The 15,000-nt window shown below is 47.9% G+C and overlaps 1 protein-coding gene across 1 annotated transcript in view; it reads right to left on the reverse strand.

The window, feature by feature from the left end:
* Positions 1-9,079: 9,079 nt before the first annotated feature.
* Positions 9,080-15,000, reverse strand: part of LOC143301995 (uncharacterized) — a 253,776-nt gene continuing 247,855 nt past the window's right edge. Inside the window, exons 20-21 of the mRNA XM_076616479.1 lie at positions 12,019-13,403; positions 9,080-9,954 (exon numbers count right to left, since the gene is read on the reverse strand). Of these exons, the coding sequence (XP_076472594.1) occupies positions 9,945-9,954; positions 12,019-13,403 (1,395 nt within the window). The 3' untranslated portion in view covers positions 9,080-9,944. The remainder of the gene's footprint in view (positions 9,955-12,018; positions 13,404-15,000) is intronic.

Raw genomic sequence — 15,000 nt, forward strand, 5'->3', positions numbered from 1 at the left:
AACGTGGGGGTTGCAGCCGACGAACGAAGAAGAAGAAGCGAAGATATGGAAACTTTCGTAGCGTCTTTCCTTGGTCAGAGACTTTAGCTCCAAACCCTTTCCAGAGTCATTAGCAAAAACAGGCTGCTTACCTGGGTACAGCCGACTGAGAGACGCGTTATTGGCGCTCATCATTTGTTTCCTGTGTCATTCAGTTAGGCTTCAGTCACACACACACACACAAACACACGCACACACAGAGACAATCACACGCACACACATAGACAATCACATGCACGTACACACAGACACACATACGTATATACAGTCTCTCACTTTCACACACGCACACACACAATCTCTCACTTTCACAAACACACTGACACATACAAGAAAAAAAATAAAACAAAACGAAACGAAACGAAAAACAAACAAAAACAACAAAAATAAAACAAAACCAAACAAAAAACAAACAAAAAACCAGCAAAAAACAAAAACAAAACAAAAACAAAACGAAACCAAAACAAAACAAAAACAAAAAAACACACAAAAACCCCAAACAAAAACAACAACAAACAAACCCAAAAAACAAACAAACAAACAAAAAACCAACCAACCAACCAAACAAACAAAAAAAACAAACCAACCCAGACGCGAAGCGAAGAGTCCATACACATTTTTATTGCATCTCTGTCTCTTCTATGTCTCTCCTCAACTGACTGCCCGTAATGTCTACAGCAAGCTTCTTCGTCTTCTTTTTCTTCTTCTTACTTCATACGCATCCTTAGGAATACACAGAGACCAGTCTACATCATCAAGGTCATCATCATCATCATCATCATCATCATCCAGGCACTTTTTTTTCTCTCTTGATTTTTAAATTTTTTTTTTTTTCAAAAATTTCCAACGTCACAAAGCACAAATTATAATATAAGGGAGAACGTCCAAAAAACATTAAAAAAAAACAAAACAAAAAAAAAAAACGAAGCAATTAATGTAAATTATTTAACATGAACAGTCGAGGCACAATCAATGTATATATACAGTGTATGTTTTTTTTTTTGTTTGTTTGTTTTTTACAGCATCGTTATTGTACTTGCAGGCTTCTGGCTTAACGTTACATGTATACGTGCAAGCGCATTCATTCATACGATACAACACACCACGTTTGTGTGTGTGTGTGTGTGTGTGTGTGTGTGTGTGTATGTGTGTGTGTGTGTGTGTGTGTATGTGTGTGTGTGTGTGTGTGTGTGTGTGTTTAGAGTACACACGGACTCACACCGTCACTCACACACCGCAATGGAAAGAGAGGTAAGTACAAACACGCGAACATTATACACCGTAGCAGGAGGAACACACACACACACACACACACACACACACACACACAACGCATACACACACCCACCCACAGACAGACTTGACAAACTGCAACACACCAACACGCTTTTCTCTCACAGGAAGGTCACAGTAAGCTAGACAGTTAACTCACTCAGTACGGCCAGTCCTCTCTTCTCCTCTACACAGACCCCTCGGGGTGTCTGAATGACCCAAACTCTAGCTTCCGTCGTCAGAACTGTGGTATTCTTTGTCAACATTCACCTCTTCAGTATAAGAGCCTTCCGCTTGCAATATTTCGATGACGGTAATTGGGGTGAAACGCTGTTAACGTCGTCTCTTTCGCCGTTTGTATGGAGAGAGTTAAACATTGACGATCAGCAACCACCCGCCCACTGCGTTTGGTAAGACCCATATTCCCCTCTATAGCCCTCAGTACGTGTGTGTGTGTGTGTGTGTGTGTGTGTGTGTGTGTGTGTGTGTGTGTGTGTGTGTGTGTGTGTGTATTCGTTCGTTCGTTCTTTTGTTTAATGTCTATCCATCAAATGTGATTTTAGACGAAAATATATCACCTTCCCCACCCCTACCTAATACCTTAAGTGTGTGTGTGTGTGTGTGTGTGTGTGTGTGTGTGTGTGTGTGTGTGTGTGTGTGTGTGTGGTGTGTGTGTGTGTGTGTGTGTGGTGTGTGTGTGTGTGGTGTGGTGTGGTGTGGTGTGTGTGTGTGTGTGTGTGTGTGTGTGTGTGTGTGTGTACGCGAATATTCACCACTGTAGCCCGTGACCAACAAGCCAACACACAAGTCGCGACACTGACCAACAAGACCGACCACTACTGAGCATAGTACGACACAACACCACCACCACCACCACCAAGAAACCCTCTCACGCCATTCCCCCGTGGCCAAGTGGTTAGCGTCGCGGACTGACGGCTGGGAGGACGCGGATTCGAACCCCGTCAGAGGGAAGGTTATTTCGGCCTGTGGCCGGCACCTAGGAACTGGGAACCCAGCGCTGAGTCTGTTGCCATGGACTTGAATCTATAGACTAGGACAAACCACGTTATCCACTTCCTGGATGCGTCTGTGGGGGAAGTGGTGTTGATTAGTTCAAATTTCCTGACCTGCATTGCATTGCTGGTGTCTGTATCTTTCGGGCCTGGTTGACGCTGGGATGTGTTATCATTATCATTATCATTATTATCATGAGAGTAAAGCCTTGCCAAAAAAATATGGTCCCAAACCTAAGTGGAGCACCGCCTTAGCATCATCATCATCGCCTCTGTTATTATCTGATTCATTCACTATTATCGTCAAAACGAAGAAAATGTCCTAACCTCTGGGGAGGATGGGAAGAGAGGGTGTGTGTGTGTGTGGGGGGGGGGGGGGGGGGGGGGGGGGGCTAGGAGGCAGCAAAAAAAACAACAACAACTGCATTCTTCCTCTCTGAAACTGTGACCAACTAAAACAATCTGTGGCTACAGCAGTTCATATCCTACCACGGTCAGAAAAAAAACAAACCCAACAACAAAACAATCCCCCCCCCCCCCCCCCAAAAAAAAAAAAAAAAAAAAAAAAAAAAATCAACAAAACCAATAATCAACAACAACAAAAAAAACAAACCCCCAAAACAAAACAAAACAACAAAACGTAGCACACTGAACATCAGCTGACACCCCTCCCGACCCTTACCCCCCAACCTTTTTTTTTCTGGACTCGATTAAACTGTCGAAAAAAAGAAGATAATATAAGAAAGGAAAAAGTCAGGAATTAAAATGCCAGCAGAACAACGGGGAGGAACAGTCGGAATGAGCAAGCATTTGAACGACACTTCAAGGAGCACTGCTTGCTGTGATCGATACTTTAAAAGATCTATGGAGGACACACGCACTGCCACAGACACGCAAGCGCAAGCGCGCGCAATGAACATAGAAATGATGTAACATGTGCACATCCACGTATTTCTCTAGACAATATTTCTTCTCAGACAGAAGGTGTACACACACACACACACACACACACACACACACACACACACCTACACTCTTCCATCCCTACCATTCCATCCCTCCCCTACCCCTCCACACACACACACATACAGGCAAATGAGAATCCACACGAATAAATGTAGACATTCCACGTAAACACTATGGTAACATTTGGCAGGGAGGCAGGGGGAGGAAATTATATTATAATATGTAAAATGTGTGAGGACATCGATTACATTCAGTTTAAATTACACACACACACACACACACGCACGCACGCGCGCACACACACACACACACACTTCTTTAATTAAAAGACTTCATGATCGTGGACAATACTACGCCACACACACACACACACACACACGCTAAAAACAAACAAACAAAAACCCCAGCCAATCATACTGCAGGTACGCCAATCTCAGCCAACCAACGAGTAGAACCAGTCACAGATTAGCCAATCACAGAACAGACCACGGTAGAACTGATTGGATCATGTCGTCGTTAAAGCATCATTATACGTGCCGCTCGTAGTCCTGTCAGCAATGAGGAATGTGGAATATATATATATATATATATATATATATACATACACATATATTAGATAGATAGATATATATGATCCATAGACAAACCGTGCCGTGTGCGTGCTCTGTCTTACACTCTCACCTCGTTTTCATTTTTTGCAACCACCCACTAACAATCTCGAGCTACTGTTAATAATTGTCAAAAATTAAAAATGTGAAACTATAGCCAGCCATAGGTCAGATTACACACACACAATACACACACACAACACACGCGCGCGCGCGCGCGCGATCGTGTAATATCCCTGATAGTGAAAAGACGCTAAACTAAAGAACGAACACTCTCTCTCTCTCTCTCTCTCTCTCTCTCACACACACACACACGACATTATTCATGGAACAAGAAGTGGTTTGCTGTCAGTCAGAAGAGGTTCTGTCAAATTTGGAACAGACAAGCTCTATCTTTAAATTAATACACGGAATGATAATGACATTGTGTCCTGTATCACACACACTGATATACACGGAGTAACCGCTTTATTTTATTTTATTTTTTTTTTGGAATGACTTCGCACTCTTCTTTATCTTTCAAACTATCAGTAAGTGGTTTTTACTTTATGGGACAGACTGTGACACTGACCACCCTTGGAATGGTTCAGGGAATAATATACATAATTTTTTTATATGTATAACAGTCAGCCATTTCGACTATGACCATCAGAACAAGCACAGGAGGTAACTGCTGTCCCGACTATCTGGGCCAGAATTTGATTATAGTAGAGAGTGTCTTGCTTGCTCCACTCTCTCGGCCAAGAGAAGAGGGTTTTAGGATGGTTCCCAAAGACCCTAAGGCTGCAACACTAAGAGCCAGTGCAATATATATATATATATATATATATATATATATATATATATATATATATATATTGAAAGAATATGCATTGGTCGCATTTCGTGGAATTCAACACAATTCCCAGGAATGTTTGTTTTTTGGCCATTGTTCACAAAACTTGCCAGCAAGCCATTTTTTTTTCTAGGAACTGTACATTCAATATCAATTATACAAACTGTGGGCTGCTTTCGGACATGCACACACACACACACACACACACACACACACACACACACACACACACACGCCCGCGCGCGCGCGCGCGCGAGCGTCACTCAACCAATCGAACGAGGGAGTGTTTTCTCGCACATGAAATAATAGTCACACCATAGTGAACCTCTCTCGTCACTCAAGATAACCGCACGACGGTAGAATGCATCTCAGGCAATTCCAAACAGTCTGGAACATATCATCGACAGACGTGTGAAGGCATTGATACAGATTGTCCACAGAGGAGGGTACCCACCTCTGATGAAGGTGAAAAAAACAACAACAAAAAACCCCAAAACAAAAAAAAACAAACCTCTCTCCATGAACACAATTACAATTACACAAAACATAACTTGAGACAGCCGGTGAAAAAAACAAACAACAAACATGAGGTGGTTTGTTTTATACATAGGAAAAGGTAAATAATAATAATAATATATGAGATTTCTTCGTCTTCTATGTTCTCCTGAAGGCAGTAGATAGACATAGTGGGCAGGTAGACACCAGACTCCTGAGAGGGGAGGGGGGATGGGGGTGGTAAGGCATGTGATAGAGTGAGTGGCGTGTGTGTGTGGGGGGGGGGGGGTGGGGGGTGGGGGGGGGGGTGAAGGTGGGGGATGCTTGTGGGTGGGGGAGGGGGTGGGGTGGGGTGTGGGGGGGGGGGAACGGGTGGAAACAAAAATTCACCCATGTTGTGTCTCGAGTAGCAACAAACAATAGCTACACTTTGAGGGGGTGGGGGGTGGGGGGACAAACAAACACACACACACACACACACACACACACACGTTTGTTCCATGTCACACACAACGTTTGGCTTTGCCCCCCGGGGGGTTGGTGGGGGGGTCAGTCTTCACTGGGGAAGCAAATCAACAAAGCATGGATCGTTGTGGTTTGTTTTCCGAACAAGTCCGTTGCAAACAACCTAGTATTATTAAAAAAAAAAAAAAAGAAAAAAAAAGAAAAAAAAAAAGAGAAGAGAGTAACGTTCTTACCTATTCTATTTGTTCTTTCTTAAAAAAACAAACAAACAAAAAAAAACCCCCAAAAAACCAGTAGCGCAAAAGTTCTAACAGAAAAAAAAACTGATGGGCGCTAACGCTTAAAATACGAAAAAAAAAAGAAAAAGAAAAAGAAAAGAAAAAAACAGATATATATATATATATATATATATAAAGCTATTCGTGACGACTGGATACACAGTCAAACTTTGCATAGAATACAAAGAAAAACTACCGCATCATTCGGCCATTTGAACCCCTGGATAAATACACACACACACACACACACAAAGAAGAAGAAGAAAAAAAAAAAGAAGAAAAAAAAAAAGAGACACACACCCCCCACCCCCCATTACCCCCAAGTTCCCAAAAAGACATAATAGCCACAGACGACAATAACAACGACATCACAGAAGATGAAGACCCCCCCCCCCCCCCTCATCACATTTCTGACTGTCTCTCCCCCCCTCTCTCTCCCCCCCCCCCAGCCCCCCACGTGTTTCGCAGCACGAGAAAGCCGCTACTGCAAAACCGTTAAGTAATTCCACTGACGACTCACTGAATACCATGACACACAGGAATTCCATACACACCACCAGGAAGTTTTGAAATATAACAACGACTCTTCCGTCAAGGAAGTGATAATAATAATAATAATAATGATGATAATAATAATAATAATAATAATAATAATGGCCAAGCCCTTGGTGGTTATTTTTGTTGTTGCTGTTGTGATTAATTAACCAACAGTCCTGTTTACTTCAACCCTTCAGCATCACACGAAAACCGCTATTGCAAAACACGTTCATTCACTCACGATTTCGCTGTATACCGGAAATGACACACAGGAATTCCAAGCACACCAGGAAGTTTTCATTGTAACAACTCTTCCATCAAGGGAATGATGACCACGAAGACAAAAAAAAAAAAAAAAAAAAAAAAAGAAGTCGTTGTTGTTGTTCTTGTGATTGATCAACAGTTCTGTTTATTTCCATCCTTCATTATCTTCATCTAGTCTGGGATTATTATTATTATTATTATTTTTATTTTTTTTAAGAATCATTTGTCATTCTGTCTTCTCCCAGATCTCCAGTTCACTCTCCTCGAAAACCCCACATCACACTCCAGTGAACACCCCCCCCTCCCCCCACCATCCTCTCTCTCTCTCTTTCAACATGTACGTGCGTATATATGTATGTCACTGATTGGATGATTAAGTAGTCGCAGTTGTTTTTTTTTTCTTTTCTTTTTTTCATCCTACACACACATTTCCCAACATGTATGTGCGTGTATAGGTATATCGCTGACTGGATGATTAAGTATTTGTTGCAGCTGTTTTTTTTATTTATTTTTTTCCTCCTTTTTTTTTCATCCTACACACAGAATCTCCGCACATCCTCAACTTCTTAACGTAATCTCTCTCTCTCTCTCTGTGTCTCTGCTTCCAGTAGTAAGGAATCCTCACAACAGGCGAAGCATTCTCAACGTACATCTCTCTGTCTCTCCCTGTGTCTCTGTCTCTCTCTCTCTGTCTCTGCTTCCATCAGTAAGGAATCCTCACAACAGGCGAAGCATTCTTAACGTAATCTCTCTCTCTCTCTGTATCTGCTTCCATCAGTAAGGAACCCTCACAACAAGCGAAGCATTCTTAACGTAATCTCTCTCTCTCTGTCTCTGCTTCCAGCAGTAAGGAATCCCTCACAACAGGCGAAGGAAGCATCAGGATGAAAATCCCCCCCCCCCCCCACTCACACACACACACGAGCAGACCAGTTGGTGTCATCACCACGACTGCAGCCTCGCGCACAGACTGAACGCACGTCACAGGAGGACAGGACGCGAGCCAGCTGTGAAGAAACGACGCGAGACCGGTCACCACACCAGCTAGACAAGAACTGGCTTGACTGCCTCGCTTCACTCAACCGTAATCCTGACAAGGTTTGAGCCTTCTCTACAGGTTAAGGAACCGACGGTCAGGTTGTGTGTGTGTGTGTGTGTGTGTGTGTAGAACTTTGCTTAAGGAAAACGTATTTAGTGGTGATGGTGGAAGGGATGGGGTGGGTAGCAGGTGGTGGTTGTGGAGGCAGGGATGAGAGGGTGGTGGTGTGTGTGTGTGTGGGTGGGTGGGGTGGGGTGCAGGGTGGGAAAGAAACGGCGAGGGGTGAAGAAGAACAGCCTTCCGTTCTTTCTTCTTTTTCTTACATACATACACCAAAGGATCAGCAACTTGTCGGGAGTTGGGGGTAGGGTGGGGGTGGGGTGTGTAGGAGAGAGTGAAGGAGAACACCTGAACAACAATGTTAACAGTGGGGAGGGGGTGGGGGTGGGGGACCATAACTGTGACATAACACTCACACATTATTATCATCGTTGTGACCCGGCGAGGGGGGTGAGGGGGTGGGGGGTGGTTGGTGGGGGAAGGGGTGGGGGGGGAGATATCGATATCGCAAGGGAGAAAGCAGAACAAATTTCTCCATACTCCTCACACACACACACACACACACACACACACACACGTCCCTCCCCTCCGCATTTCCCTGACCCCCCACCCCCACCCTCTTATCCCCCCCCTCCGCCACACACAGCCTCCTTGCTGCAAAAAAAATAAGCACATCACCAAAGAAGAAGAAGAAGAAGAAGAAGAAGAAAAAAAAAACGTAATAGAGAAAAAACACACCCCAAAACAACAGTATTCTTGATTATCAATGACAAGACGAAACATAGGCCACAGTGGTGGGAAAACATCGTCACTGTATCCACCCTCACCCCCCCCCCCTCCCCCAAGCCCAACATCCCACACCCACACCCTTGCTGTAGTGGTAGTAGTAGTAGTAATAGTAATAGTAGTAGTAGAAGGCAACGACTTCTAACCATACGATATAGATCCATCATCCAAACTTGAGGGAGAAAGTTTTTCAAGTTCTTCTTCATCCCTCCCTCCTTCCTCTTAGTTTATTCATTCATTCATTTATTTATTTATTTATTTATTTTCATTTGCTGCACTGAGTTTTTTCAGTTCTTTTCCCGGCCTCCACTGTCTTTGTTTGTTATTTGTTTGTTTGTTTGTTTAACCACCTGTACACCAAAAAAAAAAAAAAAAAAAAGCACAAAGAGAGGATTAGGCCTTTGCCTTCCAATGATGATGGTGTCGAGGTCTCACACACAAACACACACGCAGGGGATATGAATCCACTGCGCTGACTGTCATACAAGGCTGCGGGAATCCTTTTTTTTTCCCCCACTTCATCCTTTAAAACACCCATTGGCGGCAATACAAGGGGGGGTGCATCCATGAGTCATGACCTGGGTGCGGCCCGGCCCGGCCCGGCTCCCTTAGGAGTGTAAGGAGTTAAAGGTTCGAAACACTTGTCTGAGAGGGTGGGGGTGGGGGTGGGGGTGGGGGGTCTTCTCTGAAGACCTTGGGCTGTCCAGTCCTGCTCTCCCTAGAGTTTCTTAGCACCCCAAAAAAGCGTCCACGTTTTGTAGAGTGTGTGCGAATGGAAGGAGGGCAGGCAGGCAGGCAGGCAGGCAGGCAGGCAGACATGCAGGCAGGCAGCAATGCGGGCAGGAAGGAAGGAAGAAAGGAAGGAAAGAAGGAAGGGAGGGAGGAAGGGAGGAAGGAAGGAAGGAAGGGAGGGAGGAAGGATGCAAGCAGAGAGTGATTCCTCAGGTTGTCTCAGCCGTGTGACGTCTTTGTTGTGGAAGACACTTTTGACCCCCTCCCATCAACGACCGTATGAGAAGGAATGGGGAGAGAGAAAGAGAGAGAGAGATAGAGAGAGAGGGGGGCGTGGGGAGGTGGGGGGTGGGGGGGAAAGGGTTGCTGTCTGGTCCGTCTGTACAGAGAGCGCGTCTTCGTTTCTTCGGCGTTCCTTGCTGCCTTAAAAAAAAACATGAGGTGTGAAGGAGTTGGCCCAGTCGTCAGGTGTGGAAACCGTGACGAGCAAGCGATATTTGGCTGGCTGGCTGGCTGGCTGGCTGGTTGGCTGGTTGGTTGGTTGGTTGGATGGTCTCAAACTTCCCTGTCAACACAATAGCACAGAAGAGTGTGAAACCTGAGTCATTTCTCTCCAGTCACTCCAAAAGAGAGAGAGGGGTGGGGAGGGGGGGAGGAGAGAGAGAGGGGTGGGGGCTGGGGGAGGAGAGAGAGGGGAGAGAGACTGGGAGAGAATGAGAGAGGGAGGGAGAGAGAGGGAGAGAATGAGAGAGGGAGGGAGAGAGGGAGAATGAGAGAGGGAGGGAGAGAGAGAGAGAATGAGAGAGGGAGGGAGAGAGAGAGGGACAGAATGAGAGAGGGAGGGAGAGAGAGGGGGAGAGAGAGAGGGAGAGAGAGAGGAGGGAGAGAGAGAGGGAGAGAGAGAGGAGGGAGAGAGGGAGGGAGAGAGAGGGGGAGAGAGGGAGAGAGAGAGAGAGGGGGGAGAGAGTGGAGAGAGGGAGGGAGAGAGAGAGAGGCAGAGAGACTGGGAGAGGGAGAGAGAAAAACAGGCACAGACAAAGAGAAAAAATAATTTACAAATGAACACCGCATCCAAGAAACACTTTCTATTATTCAGCACACACACACACACACATAAACACAACCACGCACACACACACACACACACATACAACCATGTACACCACACACACACACACACACACTACACACACACACACACACACAATCTTCCCCACCCCTGAAACACAGACACAAGCATTCATACGCTGTCTCTCTCCCACTCTCACTCACTTACAGACACAAATCATGCTCTCTCCACAACCACACACACACACACACATGTATACACCCCACACTGACCCACACACACACACACACACACCCACCACACGCACACTCACACAAGCATACACCCCACACTGCGCACACCACACATACACATTCACACCAACTCAACCGTCCATGCACACGCACACACACACACACACACAGACACCCCCTCGCCCCCCCCCCAACACACATACCCCCCACCCACCCACACAAACATCCCCCACCCTCCCCACACACACTTTCCCCCTCCTCCCACCCACACAAACACCTTCCCCCCACACTCCACACTCCCCCCCCCCCGACACACTACCCCCCTCCACCCACCCACACAAACACCTTCCCCCCACTCCCCACACACACACTTTCCCCCCCCACACACACTCCCCCCTCCACCCACCCACCCAAACACCCTCACCCCCCACACTCCACACATTCCCCTCCCCCCACACACACCCCTCCACCCACCCACACAAACACCCTTCCCCCACACACACACTCTCCCCCTCCACCCACCCACACAAACACCCTTCCCCCCACACACACTCTCCCCCTCCACCCACCCACACAAACACCCTTCCCCCCACACACACTCTCCCCCTCCACCCACCCACACAAACACCCTTCCCCCCACACACACTCTCCCCCTCCACCCACCCACACAAACACCCTTCCCCCCACACACACTCTCCCCGTCCACCCACCCACACAAACACCCTCCCCCCCACACACACTCTCCCCCTCCACCCACCCACACAAACACCCTCCCCCCCACACTCCACACACTCTCCCCCCCCACACACACACCCTCCACCCACCCACACAAACACCCTTCCCCCCCACACACACACCCTCCACCCACCCACACAAACACCCTTCCCCCCCACACACACTCTCCCCCTCCACCCACCCACACAAACACCCTCCCCCCCACACTCCACACACTCCCCCCCCCCACACACACACCCTCCACCCACCCACACAAACACCCTTCCCCCCCACACACACACCCTCCACCCACCCACACAAACACCCTTCCCCCACACACCCTTCCCCCCCACACACACACTCTCCCCCTCCACCCACCCACACAAACACCCTTCCCCCACACACACACTCTCCCCCTCCACCCACCCACACAAACACCCTCCCCCCACACACACACTCCCCCCCTCCTACTCCCCACACAAACACCCTCCCCCAACACCCTCCACCCCACACACCCCCCACCCACACAAACACCCTTCCCCCCCCTCCCACACACACACAACCCCCCCCAAAAAAAAAATTACAGCCAAAAACCCTTCCATCCACCACTCACGAGGCCTCCACATCACTGTCCGTGTTGAGCAGCAGCCGCTTGACCTGCAGGATCTGTGCCGGGGTCATCTTCCTGCCGCCGTCCCTGGACCCAGCTGCCGCCGCCGCCGCTGCTGCAGCTGGAGGGAGGTCCACGGAGGAGATGCCGTCCTCGGGCTCCCCCGTCCTCAGGCTGCTGAACAGGCTGACGATGTCCGGCGTGGACTTGGCCCTGGACCCCTGACTCGCCAGGTCACCGCCCCCGGAACCCACCACAGGACTTCCTCCTCCTCCTCCTCCTTGGTCCTGCAAGGTTCTGGAGCTTCCGCACCGCTGAATCGTCATTTCACCACCACCACCACCACCACCACCAGCCACCATCACCGCCACCCCTTCCTCCTCGGTGATGTCGCTCTCCGGGTTGAGGTGGAGGGAGGCGGTGGAGGAGACTCCCGAGGAGCTGGGGATGCTGGTGACGGAGTCGGTGCTGAGCACCTTCTTCTTGAGGCGCTCCTCCAGCTGGGTCTCGTTCTGCCAGGACAGCCGCTTGTGGATGGAGCAGTCCCGGTCCCGCCCGCCCTCCTGCCCGCTGCGCAGCTCCTGGATGGAGTCGGCCGTGTAGTAACGCTTCTCGCTGCGGGACATGCGCCGCTGGTTGCCCTTGGAGCGCCCGACGCCGCCGTCCCCCTCACCTCCTCCTCCTACCATCTCCTCCCTCTCCTCCCCAACCAGCGCAGGCCCCGGCTCGGCTAGGTTGGTGTGGGAGGAGGAAGGGGACCCAGCCACGACGGAGCTGACGCTGTTGGTGTTGTGGCCTCCCCCTGACCCCCCGGAACCACCACCACCACTATTATTACCACTCCCTCCTCCGTCCGAGTCCCCGACCTTGAGCTGGCCCATGTTGGGCACAGAGTGGCACGCCTTGACGGGCCGGTGCTGCTGCTGGAACTGCTGGTGCTGGTTGTTGTTGCTGTTGCTGTTGCTGCTGCTGTTGTGCTTGCGATCTGGCCCGGGGGAGAAATCCGGGGAGGGGGCGCCCAGCTTGGAGGAGGCGTGACCGGCTGCTGCCCGGGAGATGACCATGGAGGGCAGGGGCAGGTCGCTGTAGGAGCCGGTCCTCTCCAGCCCCGGGATGGGCGTGGGGGGCGTGGGGGAGGAGAAGGAGGAGCACGAAGAGTCGCCCGCGTAGGAGGCGGTCATGTTGTTGGGCAGGAAGCGGTCGTCGGCGGACTCCATGCTGTCGGAGCGCGGGAAGGAGGAGGAGGGCCCGGGGGGCAGGGAGGGGCGGTCCATGGTCAGTGGCCCCTCCCCGGGCAAAGGGGTGTACTCCACCTCCTCTGTCACCACGGAGCTGGAGGCGGCGTCGTGTCTCCTCTGGTCCTCCAGCCTCTGTCTGGTGTACTGCCGCTGTTGGTGGGTGGGTGGGTGGGTGGGTGGGGGTGGTGGGTGGGGGTGGACAAACAATGTGGGGGATGAATATCGTGAGGCGTGCAAACAGTTTCTTTTACATCTGTCTATATATCTATTTGTTATTACTAATTTTTTTGGTGTGTTTGTTTCATCATCATCATCATCATCACCATCTTCTTCCTCTTTTTCATCATCATCATCATCATCATCATCATCATCATCTTCTTCTTTCTCTTTTTCATCATCATCATCACCATCATCTTTTCCTCTTTTTCATCATCATCATCATCATCTTCCTCTTCATCATCATCATCTTCTTCTTCCTCTTTTTCATCATCATCATCATCATCATCATCTTCTTCATCCTCTTTTTCATCATCATCATCATCATCATCATCTTCTTCTTCTTCCTCTTTTTCATCATCATCATCACCATCATCATCATCTTTTCCTCTTTTTCATCATCATCATCATCATCATCATCTTCCTCTTCATCATCATCATCTTCTTCTTCCTCTTTTTCATCATCATCTTCTTCTTCTTCCTCTTTTTCATCATCATCATCTTCTTCTTCTTCCTCTTTTTCATCATCATCATCATCATCATCTTCTTCTTCTTCCTCTTTTTCATCATCATCATCATCATCTTCTTCTTCCTCTTTTTCATCATCATCATCATCATCATCTTCCTCTTTTTCATCATCATCATCTTCTTCTTCCTCTTTTTCATCATCATCATCATCATCTTCTTCTTCCTCTTTTTCATCCTCCTCATCATCATATTCTTCTTACTCTTTTTCATCATCATCATCATCATCATCATCTTCTTCTTCCTCTTTTTCATCATCATCATCATCTTCCTCTTTTTCATCATCATCATCTTCTTCTTCCTCTTTTTCATCATCATCATCTTCCTCTTTTTCATCATCATCATCATCATCATCTTCTTCTTCCTCTTTTTCTTCATCATCATCATCTTCCTCTTTTTGATCATCATCATCTTCTTCCTCTTTTTCATCATCATCATCATCTTCTTCTTCCTCTTTTTCATCAGCATCATCATCTTCTTCTTCTTCCTCTTTTTCATCATCATCTTCCACTTTTTCATCATCATCATCAGCATCTTCTTCTTCTTCCTCTTTTTCATCATCATCATCATCATCATCTTCTTCCTCTTTTTCATCATCATCATCATCTTCTTTTTCTTCGTTAGTGGGCTGCGACCCACACCTTTACTGGTACACACGAGTGGGCTTTTACGTGTATGACTATTTTTGCCCCCCCCACGTGGGCAGCCATACTCCGTTTTCGGGTGTGTACGATATCAAATCATATGTATGTGCATCATTTTATACCATATCATATAACATTACATTACGATGTGTTGTATTGAATTGTATTATATCGTATCGTATCGTATCGTGCCGCCATATCGTATCGAATATCATATCATACCATACCATTATGACAGGAAGCGTAGAGATACAGCCTTGTCATCACGTCACATGGTCCCAAACCTAAACGGACCCACTACATTCCAGCACCGTCATCATCATCATCATCATCATCATCATCGTCATCCTCCTCCTCCTCCT

Source organism: Babylonia areolata, chromosome 28 (assembly GCF_041734735.1).
Source record: "Babylonia areolata isolate BAREFJ2019XMU chromosome 28, ASM4173473v1, whole genome shotgun sequence".
Lineage (NCBI taxonomy): Eukaryota > Metazoa > Mollusca > Gastropoda > Neogastropoda > Buccinidae > Babylonia > Babylonia areolata.